We start from the raw sequence: 23389 nt of genomic DNA, 5'->3' as shown, positions 1-23389 counted from the left end.
GTTTTCTGGCATTACCTCTCAGCCTGGACAATACAGTGGCTGACGGCCTTCACTTAATGACCAAGAGCAGCGGCATTTAGATAGACTTGTCAGTGCTAACAGACCAACAACACTGAGTGAAATAATCGCACAAATCAATGTGGGACATATGACAAACATATTCGTTAGGACAGTGTGGCAATATTTGGTGTTAATGGGCTATGCAGCAGACAAACAATGTGAATGCCATTGTTAACATCATGACAGTGCCCACAGAGCCTCTCCTTGTGACTATATTGGTTGGACGCTAGACAACTGGGAAACTGTGGTCTGGTCAGGTGAGTCTCAATTTCAGGAGGTAACAGATGATGGTAGGGTTTTGAGTGTGGCACACACTACACAAAGCCATTGACCCAAGTAGTCGACAAGGCACTGTGAGTTGGTGTTGGCTTCATAATAGTGTGGGCTGTCTTTACGAGGGTGGTGCCATAAGTACCTGGCCTGCCTGAGAGATGGCAGTTATTGTTGAAAAATATCTCTCGGTTAGAAAGTATACGATCTATGAAGCATATGTTTTAAGTTTGAAGATGCCACATTGTTTAGTATTTGTTTCGCAGCCATCAATAGTGAACGTTGTGAGTGAACTTGTGAAAATGGAGAAAATTGGTCATTGTTACGTGACACAAATTTTTTTTTATTTTTTTAAGGCCTCAGCACAACTAAAATTAAAGCTGAGCTAGACTCTACTTTGGGAGAGTCTGCTCCTTCGTTGTCAATAGTAAAATATTGGGTAGCTGAGTTTAGACGAGGCCATACAAGCTGCCAAGACGAGCATCACATTGGTCGACCAAATGAGGTGATGACTCCAGAAATGGTGAAGAAAATCCACAAAGTGGTACTGGATGATCGTCGACTAAAAGTGCATGAGTTAGTAGACATAGTAGGCATTTCAAAAGTGCATTACATCGCATATTATCTGAAAATTTGGACATGATTAAATTGTGTGCAAGGCTCGTGCCACGTTTGCTCATACTCTAGCAAAAACAGTGTCGTGAAGATGTTTCCATTGAGTGTTTAGTGAAGTTTTACTGGAACAAAGCTGATTTTTTGTGCCATTTCATAACAATGGATGAAACATGGGTCCACCACTTCACTCCCGAGACAAAAGAACAATCAAAACAATGGACACAAATTGGAGAATTGACTCCAAAGAAGGTGAAAACGATTTCATCTGCTGGCAAGGTCATGGCGTCGGTTTTTTGGGATGCGTGTGGGATAATTTTCATTGACAAAAGAACAATCAAAACAATGGACACAAATTGGAGAATTGACTCCAAAGAAGGTGAAAACAATTTCATCTGCTGGCAAGGTCATGGCTTCGGTTTTTTGGGATGCGTGTGGGATAATTTTCATTGACTATCTTGAAAAAGGAAAAACTATCAATGGCAAGTATTATGTGAACTTATTGCAACGTTTGGGCAAAGAAATCAAGCCATTATTGCAATGGCCAAAATTAATGAATTAAAGTTTGAACTGCTACCTCATGCACTCTATTCACCAGATTTAGCCCACTCAGATTATTTTCTGTTCCAAACTTGAAAAAATGGCTTGGTGGTTGAAGATTTTCAACAAATGAAGACATGACGTCAGCAGTTAATGCCTATTTTGAGGAGTTAGACAGTTCTCATTATAAAAAGGGTATCAAACTTATTGAACATCACTAGGAAAAGTGTATAGAGCTGAAAGGAGATTATGCTGAAAAATAAATACATTTTTTTCCAAAATAGTTGGGTTGGATACTTGAGGAACCACCCTCGTACATGGAATGGACTGTGTCCTCTGGTCCAAGTGAACCGATCATTGACTGGAAATGGTTAGTTTCGGCTACTTTGAAGATGACTCACAGCCATTCATGGACTTCAAGTTCCCAAACAACAATGGAATTTTTATGGATGATAGTGTGCCATGCCACTGGGCCACAACTGTTCGCAATTGTTTTGAAGAACATTCTGGGCAACATGACCAAATTATTTGGCCACCCAGATCGCCCAACATGAATCCCATCGAGCATTTATGAGACATAATTGAGAGTTCAGTTCATGCACAAAATCCTGCCTTGACAACACTTTGGCAATTATGGACAGCTATAGAGACAACATGGCTGAATATTTCTGCACAGTACTTTCTACAACTTGAGTCTATCTCACATCAGCTTGCTGCACTATACTGGGCAACAGTAGGTCTGACATGATTTTGAGAAGCATCCCATGACTTTTGTCACCGTAATGTATACAGTCCTTCCATCCTAGGAATCGAGAATCTCAACAAAATATTTTTTATGTGATATAATCAAAATTTTACAAGTTTCAGATTTTTTACTGTACTTGTACTGTGAAAGCTTTCTTCTTGTCGAATTTCATGGTTGTAGGTCAATGGGAAGCACCCTACACATTTTGATGAGTAAGTTTTTGAGGGTCAAAATATGTTATATAAATGCTCGTGTCTTTTGATTGCATTGACTTAGAAGCTTACAATTTGTATGCCGTCAAGGGACCATAGACCTTAGCATGTGAAATAAATTTAAACTTGATAAATCTGCCCATTCCTAAGAAAAAGGGTTCTTAACAGTTGGACAGCCAGACAGGTTGACAGACAATAAAGTGATCCTGTAAGGGTTACCTTCTTACAGACTGAGGCAGAGAACCCTAAAAATCATTGGAAACCTAGCAGTTATACCCCATGATAATAGAACGTTATTAAATGTGATACTGGGAAGTCCTAGGTGGAATACAGGCATTGGAAAGAGTAAAGATAACCAGGCCTCGTATAGCTGATGAGCTGTTGAGCAATAGGCAGGCACAGAAGCAACATTTGGAAATCATAGTTTAACTTTTGGACATTGTTCTTCTTCACAGCTAACACACACACACACACACACACACACACACACACACACACACACACATGTGTGCACACACTGTACTGTGAAGGACATTGACTGAAAGCTAAGTTACAAATCCTGTTTAGTTACCAGCCTAATGCTTAACACCTGACTCAGTTATAACTTGTGTTGTTAAACTTAATATTTCCATTGACATTATTATCAAAAGGATAGACTGCTACACACCATATAGCGCAGATGTTGGATTGCAAATAGGCACTGCAAAAAGACTGTCAAACAAGGCAGATTTTAGCTAAAAAGGCCTTCTTCCAAATTAGACAACATACGCACACTCACGCAAATGCGACTCACACACATGTGACCACTGTCTGGCTGCCGAGGCCAGACTGCGAGTAGCTGCGGTTGATGGGAGAAGCAGTCGGTGTGGTGATGGTAAGGAGGAGACTGGGTCAGGAGGGAGGGGGGGAGTATAGGGTAGGGTAAAGTGCTGCTTGTGGGAACATACAGGGATGAGGGGAAGAGAGGGTAGGGAACAGAGAGCTGTGTAGTGTTGGAGAGGTAACAGGAAAGGGGATAGGTGGTTGAAGGACAATGGCTAATGGGTTTTGACCAGGAGGGTTACGGGAATGTAGGATATATTGCAGGGAGAGTTCTTAGGCACTTCTTAAAATGAAGAACATTGTGTTGGGCAGCATGCTCAGCAACTGAGTGTTCCAGTTATTTCTTGGCCACAGTTTGTCAGTGGCCCTTCATGCTGACAGACAGCTTGTTGATTGTCATGCTCACTTAGAATACAGCACAGTGGTTGCAGCTTAGCATGACTGTTTTCACAGGTAGCCTTGCCTCTGATGGGATAGATGATGCTTGTGACCAGACTGGAGCACGTGGTAGTGGGAGCATGTTTGGGACAGGTCTTGCATCTAAGTCTATTAGAGGGATATCTGCCGTGAGGCAAGTGGTTAGGAGCAGACGTTTATTACAACCTCCGTAGGCCTCAGTGAGACCCTTGGTGTATTTCAAGGAGGACTGCTTGTCACTACAGATGCGATGGCCACGGGTGCCTAGACTGTATGAAAGGGACTTCTTGGTATGGAATGGGTGGCAGCTGTCGAAGTGGAGGTATTGCTGGTGGTTGGTATGTTTGATATGGGCAGAGGTACTTATCCAGCCACCATGTCGGTGGACATCAACAACGAAGAAGGTGGCATGTCGGGTTGAGGTGGACCAGGTGAAGTAAATTAGGTAGAAGGTGTTGAGGTACTGGAGGAATGTCAATGTCATGTGCTCACCCTCAATCCAGATCACAAAGATGTCATTAGTGAATCTGAACCAGGTGAGGTGTTTGGGATTCTGGGTGGTTAGAAAAGATTCCTCTAGATGGCTCATGGATAGGTTGGAATAGGATGGTGCCATATGGCTCCCCATTGCTGGACCCTGGATTTGTTTGTAGGTGATGCTTTTAAAGGAGAAGTAACTGTGAGTTAGGATGTAGTTGGTCACAGTGACCGAGAAGGAAGTTGTAGGTTTGGGATCCATCGGATGGTGGAAAAGGTCGTGTTCGATAGTGGCAAGGCCATGGGCAGTAGGGATGTTAGTGTAAAGGAAAGTGGCATCAATAGTGATAAACAGGGCACTGTGTAGTAAAGGAACTGGAACTGTGGAGAGTTGGTGGAGGAAATGGTTGGTATCTTTTATGTAGGAGGGTAGGTTGTAGGTAATAGGCTACAAAAGTAGTGATTCTATTAGTGGGGGAGCATTAACTAGCCACAAGGGAGCATCCTGGCTGGTTGGATTTAGGGACTTTAGGAAGCATGGAGTGCAGGAGTGGTAGGGGTGATGCAATGATCGCAGCAGAGCTGCACCTGCCACCAAGACATTACTCTTCTCTCTCTCTCCACTTGTACTCTCCTGCCCCTCCACCTTCCCTGCTACACTCCCAATTGCTGCTGTTGTTCATCGCTACAGTGTCAGTCCAATTAGAGTGGCCAGAGATAACAGTCATTTATGTGTGAGGTGTGCCTGCTTACTTTCCTGAATAATGCTTTGGTCGTGCATGTTGGGGGACATTTATTATTTCAGGGTGTATACGACCCGGGAGATCCGAGAAAAATCCAGGAATTTTTTCATCCGGGAAAAACCCGTGAATTTTTTAGAATTCTGGGAATATTTCATTGTCATTTTGACTGATAAGAGTACTGTAACAATACTGTAACAAAGGATATTACTGTATCTCACTGCTACAGAATAATACTGCATCAATAAAACATGAACAAGATAAAAAAAATCTTAAGTTGCAAAGGAAATCAGCCATATACAACAACAAAACACTGTGCTCATGCAAGCGCCTGCCAACAGCAAAATGTGTCAAAGGCTTTAGGAAGACTATGCAATGCTTCATAACAACAAATTGCCTCCAATGAGCGTTATGTCACAACTGTTTACATTAGATTCGTTTGAGCAGTTGCAAGCAGGGTCGTGCGCGTGCACAGTTGAGTCGCATATGAGTAGTACCTTCTCCCACGTCTGGCTACAGAAGTGCGGCTGTTAGCTGTGTCAGCAGTAACAGCAAGCTGCCAGATTCATGCTAGAGCAACAGGCTCGGATCTAGGGGGCAAACTGGGGTATCTGCCCTGGGCAGCAGTTTCAGGAGGGGGGGAGGGGGGGGGTGAAATTCATATTCTTGAGGAAAAAAACTTATTTCACAAAGCGTCTAGCATCCTGCACATGTTGGTCTATCGATTATTCATATGAGAAAAATATATCTAAAAACAAAGATGATGAGACTTACCAAACAAAAGCACTGGCAGGTCGATAGACACACAAACATACACACAAAATTCAAGCTTTCACAACAAATGGTTGCTTCATCAGGAAAGAGGGAAGAAGAGGGAAAGATGAAAGGATGTGGGTTTTAAGGGAGAGGGTAAGGAGTCATTCCAATCCCGGGAGCGGAAAGACTTACCTTAGGGGGGAAAAAGGACAGGTATACACTCGCACACACACACACACACACACATATATCCATCCGCACATACACAGACACAAGCAGACGTTTGTAAAGGCCATATGATTTTGATATGCAGCCCTGTTGGTTTTTGAACATATTCTAAGTTGATTTCTGAATGAACCATAAGCTGATTTTTGAATGCTTGCACAGTTTACATGATGTGTCTGCCAGGGGAAACCCTGGCACATCAAGAAGTAAACATCTTTCCTGCAGACAAAAGGGGATGGGTCTACACGAGCTGAGCCAAATAAACCCGAATGCTGTTTTTTTATGTGGTTGATTGGGTATGCAAAATCACCATTGTTCTAATTATTAGTGAAATACATAGATTCAGACTAGAGTGGAAATAAATGACTAACAGTGATAACAGGTAAAACAGATTACGTATTATATTCTCGGTGTATCCAAGTATCCAAGAAGATCAAATTTTGACAGAAAATTTTTGGCCAGACTGCTATACTAGTAAGGGCCAGTTTTACAGTTCCTGGCTAGCAGCTGCTTAAGTTCTATTCTTGGAGTAGCATGGAAAACACATTGTATGGACACGTAATAACACCTAACCAGAGAATAAATGCAGAATAACTAAACTGGTGATTGTGTCAGGTTAGTGAAGTTAACTAGAGAATGAATTTTGACAATGGCAGAAATAGTTACAGAATTAGTGATGAAAAGATTGTTTATTAGAATAAGGGAGGAAAAGAAATAGGGACATCACAGAAATTATGGAAGAATATGTCGATTCCAAACTTATATAAAAATTTTGTACTACTGCTTTCCGATCTCATGCTTGAGAAGCTGGAGCATTTGAATGAAATGTGAAACTATTTCCTAACGAAAAGCTTTTTGCTTGTAGTAGGCCTAATAGGCATTTGATATTGGTACTTCATGAATTATATTCTGTTGTGTTATAAAAATGACCATTTGTGCCAAAACAGTGTCGTTTGTTTGGTGCGTGTTACAATTGCTGCGCTATTAGGCAGGTCTATTTCATTTTATCTAGCAGACAGTGACAAAATACACATAATCAGATTGAGAAACCACACCAGTCTTGGGTACTATTTGTATTAACAGCTTTTTCAGTATTAGACAGTGACATTTTGTTTTTTCATGCAGCAAAGTGTGTGACGATCTTTGATGAGGTAATAGATTCTTTCTCAGAAATAAAAGTGTGCCATGTAAAGCTGTAGCAAGATTAGAGAGGAAAAAATGCCAGGACTTAAGGATTGAAAAAATGTGTACTCTCTTGCTTGTCTCTTGTCACCTTTCTGACAGTCAAGTATTAATCGCCTTGCGGAACAGTGAAGTTATTTTTATCAGTTTGCTAAAGAAATTTGGCATTTATTAATCTTTTCTGCTAAGGCAGTCAGTTTATTTGAAATGAAGTGTTTAATACCACACTATTGGCTACTTTCAAGTGTTTGTTGCATTTCAAGTGTACATTTTCATCTTCTCGCACGTATGGCATTATGCCATAATAAAGAACCAAACATGATATAATACAGTACTGGTACTCCAAGAAAATGTACATCCAAATGTGGACATATGGATATGTACTTTAAGCTGAATTATGCATTTTAGTATGGTTCATGAAATTCTGGTGCTCTTGGAGTATCCTCTAATGTCTTGTTTCTTTTATGACATAAAGAAAGATCTTTAAATGTTTTACATGTACGAACATACACGCTTCCTATGTCATCGTAGCTGTGCAAGCGCTGTGATGCCTGTTGCCTGGTGCTCTCTGGCAACTGCTGAAATGAACCTATTTCTAACAGGTCGTTGGAAAATATTGCGAATGGTTTGAAAAGCGTTACTTTCAAACTAAATTTCCTTTTACTCAAAACGAACTATGTGCAAGATGTAAAATGAATTTCTTAAATCACAGAGCATTTGACTCTTATTTAAAAATCAGCTCTTTGGGGATGACCATTTAGAGAAATTTTAGGCCCAGAAGATCGTATATTTATGCCATCATTAAAAGTTTTACTGTCACATTTATGTTATGCACCTTAAAGTGTAACACGAGCAAAAGAGATCAACTTCATAAGTGAAAGCTTAGCTTCTCTTGCGGCTTATTAATCTTATTATGTGAAAGCTTTCTTTTTCTTGTAGCAACATTTTGTATATTAATTTCAACTGTTAACTCTTCCCATTTCTGTGTTCCCACTACTGAACAGTGATGTTGCTATTGGCTGATTACATCACGTGTTCTATGCTCTGAATATCCGCTGACATCGGGTGGCGAGATCACGTGACATGAGCTATGACAGGCTTACAAAAGCACATCGCAATCTCAATTTCAATGCTTCAGAACGTAACATGTAGTGTTTGGTGAAAATCGAATTTATGCTTTCGTAGTGTACATGTTCCTGCACGTCAAAGATCTTTCCAAAACATGTTTTTTTCCCTGAGTTTTGTTTTCTAAAGTGCCAGGAAATTCTACACCAGTGTATAAAACCATAACCATTCAAAGGATTGCTAAGTTTTACAGTTCCAAGAAAAAATATACTGTCACTTAACACAGAAAATATCTATTTTCACCTGGGAGAAAGTGTATTTTTAACCGGGAAACCTGGGAATTTTTTTCCTTGTCCACATATATATCCTGTATTTATTAACCTTATTAAGAATTTCATCCCATATATCTAATATATATTAGGTGGTTGAAAACAGTAAACAACATCTCAGTACGTAAGACACTCTGTTTAATATAAAGTTAATTGGTTCTGTAGTTTTACTGTACATAGATTGAAGAGGTCACCTCTAATTGCTTTCAGAGAGGTAAGCACATGCAGACTCAAGTGGTGGGGCAGTGTGCAATGTAACACAGGTGAACACAGCCATCACTCTGCTGATTCTGTCTGATCTTGCAGTTTGGGATCATGTGATACGGGCTGTGCAAACCTTCTTCATTGGGCACTGTGTGTTTCCTACGAAATGTCTGATTGGCATTTTGTTCTTAAAAGCCCTCCAGAAACCATTGTTGACATTTTGTGGATTCTCACACAAACTGTATCAAGACAGAATCTTCAGGAACATGTGTAGACTCTTCTTGACCTGGTTCCAAAATATTTAGAGGCTCTGACTGCAGCACATGGGGGCTTCAAACAGTGTTGTATTCTCAAATTCAAATGCCATGTACAGTTTTGCAGTCCTAATAATTTTTGTATTGTCACTAGTTAAATTATGGTATAAAGTTCACTTTAGTCACATGTACAAGAGACATATTCCAAAACTAAAGTCCAGTAACTGATATTTAATTAACTTGGTAGCCCTGAATGAAGCTTCACACATGCAGCATTGTCCCTACCAACTCTTTAGGAAACTACTGCAGTGTTGATTTGATTCAGTAATCATTACCGCTGGGGTAGCTGCATGGTCTGAGGCGCCTTGCCTACGGTTCACAAGGCTCCCCCCTGTTGGAGGTTTGAGTCCTCCCTCGGGCATGGGTGTGTGTGTTGTCCTTAGCATAAGTTAGTTTAAGTTAGGTTAAGTAGTGTGTAAGCCTAGGATTGGATGACCTCAGCGGTTTGGTCCCATAGGAACTTATCACAAATTTCCAACAGTCATTTGCCAATCAGTGAGAGCAGATCACAATGGTTGGGACAATCATAAGACCCACCAGTTGTGAAGTGTGTAATGTGATTAGATTTTTGGTAGCAAAAGGATCTTCAGCTGTTGAAATACATCATAAGCTATATCTAGTGTATGGACTTGGAGTAAAGAAAGACAGATTAGTTTGAAAATGGTGTTGAGGATTTAAAAATGGGCACACAGATGTTCATGATGAACAGTGGGGTGGCAGGCCCATTATTCAGGCTTATGACATTGTGATCAAGTGAACCAAAAACTTCAAAGCAGTCAGCAATTGATGACTTGTGGTCTGGCTAACGAATTCCAAAATGTTGCTTGTCGTTGAACAGGTTGGCTATCAGAAAACTGTATGCGAGGTTGGTTCCTAAAATGCTCACTGATCAGCACAAAGCCGGCTGCGGTGGCCGAGTGGTTCTAGGCACTTCAGTCCGAAACCGCGCAACTGCTATGGTCACAGGTTTGAATCCTGCCTCGGACCTGGATTGTGTGATGTCCTTAGGTTAGTTAGGTTTAAGTAGCTGTAAGTTCTAGGGGACTGGTGACCTCAGATGTTAAGTCGCATAGTGCTCAAACCCATTTGAACCATTTGATCAGCACAAAGGGCAAAGAATGTGTAGTGCGTGACTGTTTTTGGAGTGTTGTAAAAAAGATGGAGATGATTTGCTTACCCACATTGTTACAGGTGATAAGACATGGATATCATACACCAGTCCAGAATCGAAACAACAATCAATGCAGTGGTGCCATTCAAGTTCAATCAAACAAAAAAGTTTAAACAATCTCCATTCTTGAATTGAAAAATAATGGATACTGTTTTTTTGGGATGAAAAGGTTATCTTGCCATCTGGCATAATCCTCCTCCATGACAATGCACCCCCTCACACTGCTGTCAAAACCAAGGAAAATATTCACAATGTCCGTTGTGAACTTTTTGAGCTGCTTTCGTACAGTCCTGACCTCACTCCAAGTGACTATTTTGTCTTCTTGCATTCGAAAAGGTGGCTGGGTGTACAACAGTTTCAAAATGATTATGAACACAAGATTTGAGTTACTAACTGGCTCAATTCCCAGGCAGCAGAGTCATTAAAGAAACTGGTACAGTATAAGCAGAAAGTATATAGATGTGAACAGTGATTATGTGGAAAAGCAAAGCAGTTGTGTAGTAAAATGTTACTCAATAAAAATCTTTTCTCATGAGCTCATTTTTGTTATGATCACACAAATCTTAGATTTGGAATATGCCTCATATTTATTACTGTTGCAATTTCACTGAATGTTTGTATACTTCATAAACTTTATCTTTTTCCAAATGACAGCTTGCATGCAATGATTTGTTGTGCTTTTGTGTGTGTTGAAGCTATTGGCTTAGTGTCAGCATTTCTGTGTTTTAACACATAGCTTGACTTCATAAAATACTTGGGAAGAAGGTTGATATAACTAGAAAAATGTGAATAGTCATTCAAAGCCATCTTTTAAATATTTTGGTAATGCTGTTTCCATGTACAGTGAATTTAGTTATGTTAGTATCTTCTGTGAGATAGGTAACTTGATGGTTCAGGAACCATTCTGTCGTTCAGTTTAAAATGACAGTTTTTATTCTATATTTAGGTTTAATAAATTTTTTTGACATCATACTTTCCATCATTTTTGTCCCTTAATACATATAAATGATTAAATTGAAGCTTGTACTTTTAGCACTATCATAATGTATAATGAATTATACAGAAAGGAAAACAGTTCTTTGGTGTTCATTTCAGACTGCGTCTCTTTCGCCATTTTGAACCATTCAGAATCCTGGTGTGCAGTGGTGATGGTTCAGTGGGCTGGGTGCTGTCAGAGATTGACCGTCTTGATATGCATGTGAGCACTTTACTTACAACTCATGTTTTAATATCGTGGCACTAAGGGAGAAAGAAGCTATGCACGGCTGCAATATATAATTCATCACATACTGGAAAATATTTTCATTGCTAATATTTTATGTTCATGCTTTTTCATTGTAATCTAATGTAAGTATAACTACTTGCAGCTAATCATCTTATTAACATAAATTTGAATGTTATGTGACTACCTCTCTAAAATGTGTAATATACCTAGAACTTGTATTTTTACTGTACTGTTCATGAGCATGACTGTTTATGAAACTTTATTTTTATCTAAGTTGCTTTGAGATATATACAAGGTGTCTAGAAAAGAATGCACTCTTTTCTTAAGAATGTTCTTGGGCCTTCTGAAATGATACTAGAATCCTTAACATACGAAAAGTAAGGTAGTATATCAAAGTTTTTTTACATATCTTACAAAGACTCAATATTGTCACCCATCATGACATGGCAAATATCTAGTCGATAGTCCATGTCCTTCCATACTTGGATCAACATGTCTCTTACAACAGCTCCCATGATCAATGGCATCATCATTGGTGATGAGGCTTGGTGTTACAAATGTGAACCTACCACAAAATGACATAGCATGGAAATTCACGTGAAGGGTTAACACTTTGATGACATAACTGACATTCAGGTCAGTGTGGTGACACAGGATTTGAACAACATCCCAAAACTGGACTTTTATGCCAATTTCACATGGTAATATGAACATTCTGTGCATTGTACTCAAGTGGGATGAGACTATGTAGAATACCTGAAGCATTACAATCACCATCTTAACTTTACTGTATTTTATTAATCAACTCTAGAAACTGTATGGACAGTTGGGGTATGTTGTAGCTTGATAGGTTCATTATTTTTAGTTGGATGAAGTGTGATCTATATGTTTCAAGTTTCTTTAAATTTCAAATAGCAGAGACAGCTTTTTTCTGCATCTTAAAGACTTACATGCTGAGGACTGAGTTCTTACCAGAAGATTAACCCATATCAAAATAATTAATGGAAGTATGCATAATATGTCTGAATCACTGTCGGCCTGTTTAAACTTTGGTTTATCACGTAGTACAGTATAGTTTATTTTTTTGTCCATAGATCATATTGTATGATGATATTAGATATGTCATGTTGCCAAATAATACAGAATAAGCAAATTTCTTAGAAATTTGTCATTCATACATAAAACAATTTTTTCATAATAATTATGTTTACAGATAAACAATAGTGTATACACAGGACAATATATACTAATAGCCTGTTAACTTTCACAACAGTCTTGCATATATAAGGAAGTCTACAAAGTTATGTGTTTGCCATCTGCTGAAAATACTACTGTATTTATACAAACTGAAAACTAACATTTTTGGATCATAAATGCAGAAAAATTTGGACATTTATACATAGTAAAAACTCATTTAAATCACATTTGCACCAAATACACTTACAAGGGAGTGGTCCAGTCTGAAATGTTAAAACCTACATGGAATTTTGTACATAGAATTCACCAAAGAAATGCATTGTGAAAATTTTAGCTGTTAAGACACACTGCAAGTACTTGTTAAAAAAATGTTGAAGGTGCTCATTTTTGCCAAGTGAAAACTGCTGATAATAGCAGTTTCTACAGCACTTCCTACCTAGTGTACAGCTTGACAAATTAGCCAAAACAGCCTTGACAAGAGAGCGTAGGGGAAAAATGCAGGCTGCACATATGTGAATTTTAAACAACTAAGCCATACCAAGAAGTTGTATATAATAAATTTTTTTGAAAAACTTGTGGGTCATATTGGTAGGTGAATTGTTTTGGATGTAGTATTTACAAAGGTGACTAGCAGAGGAAAATAAATTAAGGCCATGTTTGATGTTGCATTACAAACGACTTCCATCAATCAAGGCTTTAATTTGTAGAAGTGAAATATTGCTTACACATGCATTATTTTACAATAATGACTGTATCACATTTCTTATAATAATTTTGAATAATGTGAATTTACTAACACTGCAACAGTTCCTTGTTGTTTCCTTATAGATATCACAAAAATGCAAAGTGTCTATTGAAATGTGAAAACAGACATTCTCCTTACACCAGGAACATCTGATAAAAGATAAATTAATGCCTTCAGGCACAGAATTACTAGTTTTATGTAGACAAATTGGGGATGGATGCCGTTGTTTGGCATATCACACTTCAAAGCAGTCATAGTTGATAATATTCATAAAACGTGGTGACGCAGACTGATAATGCACAAATATCTCCAGTTTGAGAACACTGTTCCGATGATAAAACGGGAATGACAAAGTGTTATCAGATATTATATTGCCTAACAATTCCCTGAAAAATGTTTTTCATTGCCAAAAAAGTTACTTATCGGCATGTTCACCCACACTACTTATTCCAGTTGGAACCCCAGTTATATCAACAGTGTTTCTGAATAAAATGTTTTAAATTGTTCTTTCCCATTTTTCCTAATTTTAACACGTCCATTATAAGACTTTTGCAACTAAAGACTCCTTTCTTTTTAATTGTGGTCATAATTTGCCCTGGCATTCACAACAACAAATATAAAGGTAGAGGAACAGTAGACTACTAATAGTTATCACTGGCATTATAGTATATGAATGTGTCATAGGGTTCGTCATCTGCACAACTAGCTCTGTCTTTTTTTTCCTCTTCTTTTTACTCCCTCTCTCACTCCCCCCCCCCCCCCCCCCCCCTTCCCACCCAGGACTGAAATGATACAGTGCGATTTTCCTGCATTTCTTTCATGAAATTTGACTGATCAGCTTTGTACCCAGCGAATGTGGGAATAACAGGAAGCTTCGTATTCAAGCAAGCAAGCTACAAATTTCTCTATAGTACTGCCTGTTAAACGCTTGAATCAGCTTAATCAGGTCAAAGAAGCATGGAAACCAAAAATTTTCATCTCACCTGCAATTCGTAGATCTCCCACAGTAATGATGCAGTATCTCTTGTAAGCAGTTCTAAATCTTTCAAATACATATTGATGCATATTTTTTAGTACGTGTAAGTCTGTCTTCTATTTATACAGGCTACATCCATATTTCACAAAATGAAACCAGCTTTGCGCACTGCTTAATTTTAAGCATTTTCTCCCTCCTTCATTTAACCATAAATTCACAGCCTATTCTCTGTCACTCATGTCTCTTCATGTTTTCTTTGGGCTAGGTTATTTTTGTTCCAGACTCTTATTGGAACAATAATTGTCATTCAAATCACAACTCACAATTTGGAGAATCATCAAAGGCATGACATACTTCTTCTGAAGTTCCCACAGTTTCTAATGAAAGGTCGACATCATTCAGATGAAAGTCCAAGAAATTAACTAACAAATAACATGTATATAGGTCTTCAGGAGAATTAGGTGATTTCAACTGCATACCATGTTCTTCATATATTGCCTTTGCAAGACTGGGAACATTAATTGGAGTCTGCATTACTGAAACAGACAGATGCTATTAGCATGCTCATATGAAGAAAATACAATGAATATTAATTCAGTTTTATCTCCATTGTTAACATTTATCAAAATTCACTTTACAATTATGATTGGATTGTGTTGTGCTATCTGTTTACTGATGCACCATCAGTCAAGTACATCCGACTGCCATTTGTGTATGCACAGTATGCCATAGCCCTGTTAGTGGTATACATTTCTCCGGCTGCCTGGTGGGCTACAAATTTGTCAGTTTTCAATATTTTTTAAAAATACTTACAGTGTGTCTTTGCAGCTAAAATTTTAACTGTGTATTTCTTTCACTGTATTCTTCCTGTATAAAAAGTTTCAGGGCAGTTTTTGACATGTCTGACTGGACTATTCCTTGTTAGTATATATATTCTCTTCTGTACTTTCAGCATTACACTTTGTTTTACTTTTTCCTTTTTTCAAGAAATTTGTTTTCACTTGAAAAAAGAGTATTTTACTCTATTTCCAACTTCACTTTTACATTTGTCCTATGGCTTTGCGTGCAAGTACTACTGCACCTCATGCCGACACCCAGAGATTATATGGTCCTTCAATTTTCTTTTGAAACTGCTCAGCTCTTTTATGCTCTTTATGCTAAATGACAGGCTGTTATAAGCTTACTGCATTTGTAGGACCCCACCTCTCATTTTCAATCTTTTGACGACAATGTGGGAATTTTGCCTAATTCTTGTGTTGCAGTCATGAAAATCTCTATTTAAAGGGGCTGTACAATTTACCAATAAAAGAGGTATTGTCTTATATATGAACATGAAGAGTATAACAAGCTTTTGAAACCTTTGTTTTGAGAGGGATCATGTGACTGTCCCCTTTTAAATACACTCATGGAAATTGAAATAAGAACACCGTGAATTCATTGTCCCAGGAAGGGGAAACTTTATTGACACATTCCTGGGGTCAGATACATCACATGATCACACTGACAGAACCACAGGCACATAGACACAGGCAACAGAGCATGCACAATGTCGGCACTAGTACAGTGTATATCCACCTCTCGCAGCAATGCAGGCTGCTATTCTCCCATGCAGATGATCGTAGAGATGCTGGATGTAGTCCTGTGGAACGGCTTGTCATGCCATTTCCACCTGGCGCCTCAGTTGGACCAGCGTTTGTGCTGGACGTGCAGACCGTGTGAGACGACGCTTCATCCAGTCCCAAACATGCTCAATGGGGGACAGATCCGGAGATCTTGCTGGCCAGGGTAGTTGACTTACACCTTCTAGAGCACGTTGGGTGGCACGGGATACATGCGGATGTGCATTGTCCTGTTGGACCAGCAAGTTCCCTTGCCGGTCTAGGAATGGTAGAACGATGGGTTCGATGACGGTTTGGATGTACCGTGCACTATTCAGTGTCCCCTCGACGATCACCAGTGGTGTACGGCCAGTGTAGGAGATCGCTCCCCACACCATGATGCCGGGTGTTGGCCCTGTGTGCCTCGGTCGTATGCAGTCCTGATTGTGGCGCTCACCTGCACGGCGCCAAACACGCATAGGACCATCATTGGCACCAAGGCAGAAGCGACTCTCATCGCTGAAGACGACACGTCTCCATTCGTCCCTCCATTCACGCCTGGCGCGACACCACTGGAGGCGGGCTGCACGATGTTGGGACGTGAGCGGAAGACGGCCTAACGGTGTGCGGGACCGTAGCCCAGCTTCATGGAAACGGTTGCGAATGGTCCTCGCCGATACCCCAGGAGCAACAGTGTCCCTAATTTGCTGGGAAGTGGCGGTGCGGTCCCCTACGGCACTGCGTAGGATCCTACGGTCTTGGCGTGCATCCGTGCGTCGCTGCGGTCCGGTCCCAGGTCGACGGGCACGTGCACCTTCCGCCGACCACTGGCGACAACATCGATGTACTGTGGAGACCTCACGCCCCACATGTTGAGCAATTCGGCGGTATGTCCACCCGGCCTCCCACATGCCCACTATACGCCCTCGCTCAAAGTCCGTCAACTGCACATACGGTTCACGTCCACGCTGTCGCGGCATGCTTCCAGTGTTAAAGACTGCGATGGAGCTCCGTATGCCACGGCAAACTGGCTGACACTGACGGCGGCGGTGCACAAATGCTGCGCAGCTAGCGCCATTCAACGGCCAACACCGCGGTTCCTGGTGTGTCCGCTGTGCCGCGTGTGTGATCATTGCTTGTACAGCCCTCTCGCAGTGTCCGGAGCAAGTATGGTGGGTCTGACACACCGGTGTCAATGTGTTCTTTTTTCCATTTCCAGGAGTGTAATTTTTTACACGTATTCCTAGAACTTTAGATTCAGTAACTGAATTTGGTAATGTGTTGTCACTGTGTTCTTGTAAAAGTGAGGTAAAGTGGAAATTCATGGAAATGTTTTTTTTTTTTTAATTATTGTCTTCCTGTGTTGGAACCAGTGAGTAATCGGACTGTAATTAAAATGCTGGTGTCATATGAAATTTTTTTGCTTTAATCTAGTCAATTGCACAATTAGACTCCATACTTAATTGTCAGTTTATTGGTTAAATGTGTTGTTGTTATTGTAACGACATTTTCTCTGGAGTCATCATTCCTTAATATCATCATTTACTGCATGTGTTCTAGGTAAGAACTTATCCAGAGATTTGGTACCATTCCAACAATTTTTTGGGCTAATTTGTGGCTGAGACTGTCATGGTCAGTTATATCAAATGCTTTTGACAGATCTAGAAAAAATACCAGTAGCACTTTCTCTGTCATCCAGTGCTTTAAAAAGAGCTTCTAAATACTCATACACAGCTGTTTAGGTAGACTGGATTTGCTATATAGTACATGCTAATTTGGTGCTGATAATGAATTTTTTGTAATGTAGCTTTGAAGCCCACTACAGGAAGCTCTTTCAGTTATTTTTGAGAAAACAATGAGTTGAGATACTGAACAACAATTGTTTACGTTATCAGTGTCTCTTTTGTATGTAATAGAGGAGTTACATAAGGCTACTTTCTATTGAGTTGAATGTGTTTGCTATGTACATTAACGGTTTCATTAAATAATTAGAGAATTTTTTAAGCACAAAATCTGGCAGACGATCCACTCCACACAAATATTTGTTTTTGAGTTCCTTTATTATTAGTTCCCTGTTTGTGTGACCTCTTGAAGGGACATGGACTTCAGAGTATCATTTAAATAGTTTGGAAGGCACATAAGTCAACTGGCATAGTAATTTTGGATTAACTGACTTGCTATGTTACCAAAATACACCTTAAACGTAGGAACTATACTCCTTGAATCTGAGAGTCTGTTATTTTCTGTTACCAGAGAAATATTTTTTGATGCGGCTGCTCTATGCCAGTTTCTAATCTGACAACCTTCAACACAGTTTTTTCTTGTTTCATGACCTTGAAATTTTATCACTGCTGTTTTTTGGCTTCTTTTATCACCTTGTTAAATATTTTGTTACATTTTTTCAAATAATTTCTAAATTCTAGTGTAGTATTATTGGGTTTGCTGAAAGACTGGAAAAATATCTTCTTTATACTTGAGTAATGCTTTTTTATATCCAAAACTTATTTTTAACTATCTTAATCCTCCTCATTCTCATTGGAAGTCTATATGAAAATATTGCAGATGCACATTGTGGGAGCTATTGAAAATGCTATTTACTTCAGCTTTACTGAAGATATACTCCCATGTTTCCCTTGATAGTACAAAATTAAATACTCTGATGTTTTTATCACTGAACTCTCTCTGTTCAAATATTTTAGTTTTTGATCACCATTGTCTTTCACTGTTTAATTGATGGAAGCTGAGCTTCATGATCACTGTACCATATATTCCTAATGTTGCTGTTATAGTTAAAATCACAGTCTTATAAAAAAAGATTAACTACAAATTTACTTTCAGGAGTAATTCTACTTGGAAAGCTGATTGTTGGTATAGACCCAAGACTACCTAACTATATTTAACAACTCATGTCTGCGGTTTGGATCTCTGTCTGCATTTAAATCTCCACAGATAACCACACTCTGTCATAATTAATATTATTAAGCAGCCTTTTGGAATTTGTAGTTAATGTTTTCCAGAGTCATGGAGATCTATAAAATGTTGCAGCTGAGATATTAAACTCCACTAAATCAACTACAGTACACATAGTTAAAAGTCTTTGTCACTAACAAACTTTGATTTTTTTCTACTGCTGTAAATTTTAAGTAACACTGAAATAGCTGTTCTACCTCATTTGCTACCACTTCTGTGATAATAACTGCCAGGTTTGTATCCAGAAATCATAGTTGACACAATCTGGTCTTTGTCTAACCAGTGTTCAGTTGCACATAAAATATCAATGTTTAGTTCAAGATTCACTAATTTGAACTGTGGGAACTTATTTTCCAGAGACTGAATATTGTGGTGTATTAGTTTTAATGCTTTACAGTATTCATCTGGTGATGGCATCACTAATTTTAGTTGTTTATGGGGGAACACTTACTCTAAAAAACGTTTTTTCTTACATTTACTGTGATGGGTTAAGTCACCAGAAGATTTTATTTTTGTTAATGATTAATAAGAACCACCTCAGCAGCATTTTTTCACATTTATTGTTTTATAACCATTTTCATTTCTTTGAACATCTTCAGGTTGCCAGTTTTAGTCTTGTTCATTGACAGAGAAATGAAATCGGTAGTAATGCAAGTTAAACGATGAAACTATAGAATGTGTAGACTACACAAAATTTCTTGGTATGCATGTTGACAGTCAGTTAAAGTGGGAAGAACATATTAAAATACTTAGTAACAGAATCGCTACTGCATGCTATGCTCTTAGAATTCTGACTGCAGTGTGTGATACTACATGTGTCAGATCTGTATATTTTTTTTATATCCACTCTGTTATTACCTATGGAATAATATTTTGGGGAGTCAACTGTAAAAATATTCAAATAGTTTTCAAATTACAGAAAAGACCAATTCGTATAATAACCAGGGCTCACTGCCTCGAACATTTCCAAAAGCTGGAAATCCTAACTGTCCCCTGTGAATACATTTTTCAAAGTATTATGTATGTAAAAAAAAATGTTGACTGCCATGTTAAAAATTCTTTAGTACACAGCTATAAACTAGAAACCAATACAATGTGCACCTAAAGAGGAAAAATAAAGTTCAAACTCAGCAGAGCTTGTTGTACAATGCCGTTAAATTATATAATAAATTACCCCAAAATATAAAAGTTATTGACACAATTGGAAGGTTCAAAACAAAACTAAAATAATCTTTTATGAAATAAAAGTTATTACACAGTAATGGACTACCTGAATTAAAACACGTAGTATAATTAACCCCCCCCATGAACCATGGACCTTGCCGTTGGTGGGGAGGCTTGTGTGCCTCAGCGATACAGATGGCCGTACCGTTGGTGCAACCACAACAGAGGGGTATCTGTTGAGAGGCCAGACAAACATGTGGTTCCCGAAGAGGGGCAGCAGCCTTTTCAGTAGTTGCAGGGGCAACAGTCTGGATGATTGACTGATCTGGCCTTGTAACATTAACCAAAACGGCCTTGCTGTGCTGGTACTGCGAACGGCTGAAAGCAAGGGGAAACTACAGCCGTAATTTTTCCCGAGGACATGCAGCTTTACTGTATGACTAAATGATGATGGCGTCCTCTTGGGTAAAATATTCCGGAGGTAAAATAGTCCCCCATTCGGATCTCCGGGTGGGGACTACTCAAGAGGACGTCGTTATCAGGAGAAAGAAAACTGACATTCTACGGATCGGAGCGTGGAATGTCAGATCCCTCAATCGGGCAGGTAGGTTAGAAAATTTAAAAAGGGAAATGGATAGGTTAAAGTTAGATATAGTGGGAATTAGTGAAGTTCGGTGGCAGGAGGAACAAGACTTTTGGTCAGGTGATTACAGGGTTATAAATACAAAATCAAATAGGGGTAATGCAGGAGTAGGTTTAATAATGAATAAAAAAATAGGAGTGCGGGTTAGCTACTACAAACAGCATAGTGAACGCATTATTGTGGCCAAGATAGACACAAAGCCCATGCCTACTACAGTAGTACAAGTTTATATGCCAACTAGCTCTGCAGATGATGAAGAAATGATGAAATGTATGACGAGATAAAAGAAATTATTCAGGTAGTGAGGGGAGACGAAAATTTAATAGTCATGGGTGACTGGAATTCGTCAGTAGGAAAAGGGAGAGAAGGAAACATAGTAGGTGAATATGGATTGGGGGGAAGAAATGAAAGAGGAAGCCGCCTTGTAGAATTTTGCACAGAGCACAACTTAATCATAGCTAACACTTGGTTCAAGAATCATGAAAGAAGGTTGTATACCTGGAAGAATCCTGGAGATACTAAAAGGTATCAGATAGATTACATAATGGTAAGACAGAGATTTAGGAACCAGGTTTTAAATTGTAAGACATTTCCAGGGGCAGATGTGGATTCTGACCACAATCTATTGGTTATGAACTGCAGATTGAAACTGAAGAAACTGCAAAAAGGCGGGAATTTAAGGAGATGGGACCTGGATAAACTGAAAGAACCAGAGGTTGTACAGAGTTTCAGGGAGAGCATAAGGGAACAATTGACAGGAATGGGGGAAAGAAATACAGTAGAAGAAGAATGGGTAGCTCTGAGGGATGAAGTAGTGAAGGCAGCAGAGGATCAAGTAGGTAAAAAGACGAGGGCTAATAGAAATCCTTGGGTAACAGAAGAAATATTGAATTTAATTAATGAAAGGAGAAAATATAAAAATGCAGTAAATGAAGTAGGCAAAAAGGAATACAAACATCTCAAAAATGAGATCGACAGGAAGTGCAAAATGGCTAACCAGGGATGGCTAGAGGACAAGTGTAAGCATGTAGAGGCTTATCTCATGAGGGGTAAGATAGATACTGCCTACAGGAAAATTAAACAGACCTTTGGAGAGAAGAGAACCACTTGTATGAATATCAAGAGCTCAGATGGCAACCCAGTTCTAAGCAAAGAAGGGAAGGCAGAAAGGTGGAAGGAGTATATAGAGGGTTTATACAAGGGCGATGTACTTGAAGACAATATTATGGAAATGGAAGAGGATGCAGATGAAGATGAAATGGGAGATAAGATACTGTGTGAAGAGTTTGACAGAGCACTGAAAGGCCTGAGTCGAAACAAGGCCCCGGGAGTAGACAACATTCCATTAGAACTACTGATGGCCTTGGGAGAGCCAGTCCTGACAAAACTCTACCATCTGGTGAGCAAGATGTATCAGACAGGCGAAATACCCACAGACTTCAAGAAGAATATAATAATTCCAATCCCAAAGAAAGCAGGTGTTGACAGATGTGAAAATTACCGAACTATCAGTTTAATAAGTCACAGCTGCAAAATACTAACGTGAATTCTTTACAGACGAATGGAAAAACTGGTAGAAGCGGTCCTCTGGGAAGATCAGTTTGGATTCCATAGAAATGTTGGAACATGTGAGACAATTCTAACCTTACGACTTATCTTAGAAGAAAGATTAAGGAAAGGCAAACCTACATTTCTAGCATTTGTAGACTTAGAGAAAGCTTTTGACAACGTTAACTGGAATACTCTCTTTCAAATTCTGAAGGTGGCAGGGGTAAAATACAGGGAGCGAAAGGCTATTTACAATTTGTACAGAAACCAGATGGCAGTTATAAGAGTCGAGGGGTATGAAAGGGAAGCAGTGGTTTGGAAAGGAGTGAGACAGGGTTGTAACCTCTCCCCGATGTTATTCAATCTGTATATTGAGCAAGCAGTAAAGGAAACAAAAGAAAAATTCGGAGTAGGTATTAAAATCCATGGAGAAGAAATAAAAACTTTGAGGTTCGCCGATGACATAGTAATTCTGTCAGAGACAGCAAAGGACTTGGAAGAGCAGTTGAACGGAATGGACAGTGTCTTGAAAGGAGGATATAAGATGAACATCAACAAAAGCAAAACGAGGATAATCGAATGTAGTCAAATTAAATCGGGTGATGCTGAGGGGAGTAGATTAGGAAATGAGACACTTAAAGTAGTAAAAGAGTTTTGCTATTTAGGGAGTAAAATAACTGATGATGGTCGAAGTAGAGAGGATATAAAATGTAGACTGGCAATGGCATGGAAAGCGTTTCTGAAGAAGAGAAATTTGTTAACATCGAGTGTAGATTTAAGTGTCAGGAAGTCGTTTCTGAAAGTATTTGTATGGAGTGTAGCCATGTATGGAAGTGAAACATGGACAATAACCAGTTTGGACAAGAAGAGAATAGAAGCTTTCAAAATGTGGTGCTACAGAAGAATGCTGAAGATAAGGTGGGTAGAGCACGTAACTAATGAGGAGGTATTGAATAGGATTGGGGAGAAGAGAAGTTTGTGGCACAACTTGACTAGAAGAAGGGATCGGTTGGTAGGACATGTTTTGAGGCATCAAGGGATCACAAATTTAGCATTGGAGGGCAGCGTGGAGGGTAAAAATCGTAAAGGGAGACCAAGAGATCAATACACTAAGCAGATTCAGAAGGATGTAGGTTGCAGTAGGTACTGGGAGATGAAGAAGCTTGCACAGGATAGAGTAGC

The 23389-nt window shown here is 39.2% G+C and overlaps 1 protein-coding gene across 1 annotated transcript in view; it reads left to right on the top strand.

Moving 5' to 3' along the window:
* LOC124777768 (diacylglycerol kinase eta) overlaps window positions 1-23389 on the top strand; it is a 583415-nt gene that overhangs the window by 280841 nt on the left and 279185 nt on the right. The window contains exon 8 of the mRNA XM_047253274.1: window positions 11237-11339. Coding sequence (XP_047109230.1) covers window positions 11237-11339 — 103 coding nt within the window. The remainder of the gene's footprint in view (window positions 1-11236; window positions 11340-23389) is intronic.

Source organism: Schistocerca piceifrons, chromosome 2, assembly GCF_021461385.2.
Source record: "Schistocerca piceifrons isolate TAMUIC-IGC-003096 chromosome 2, iqSchPice1.1, whole genome shotgun sequence".
Classification (NCBI taxonomy): Eukaryota; Metazoa; Arthropoda; class Insecta; order Orthoptera; family Acrididae; genus Schistocerca; species Schistocerca piceifrons.
The sequence above is the reverse complement of the archived record's forward strand: the minus strand, read 5'-3'. Positions and strand labels throughout refer to the sequence as shown.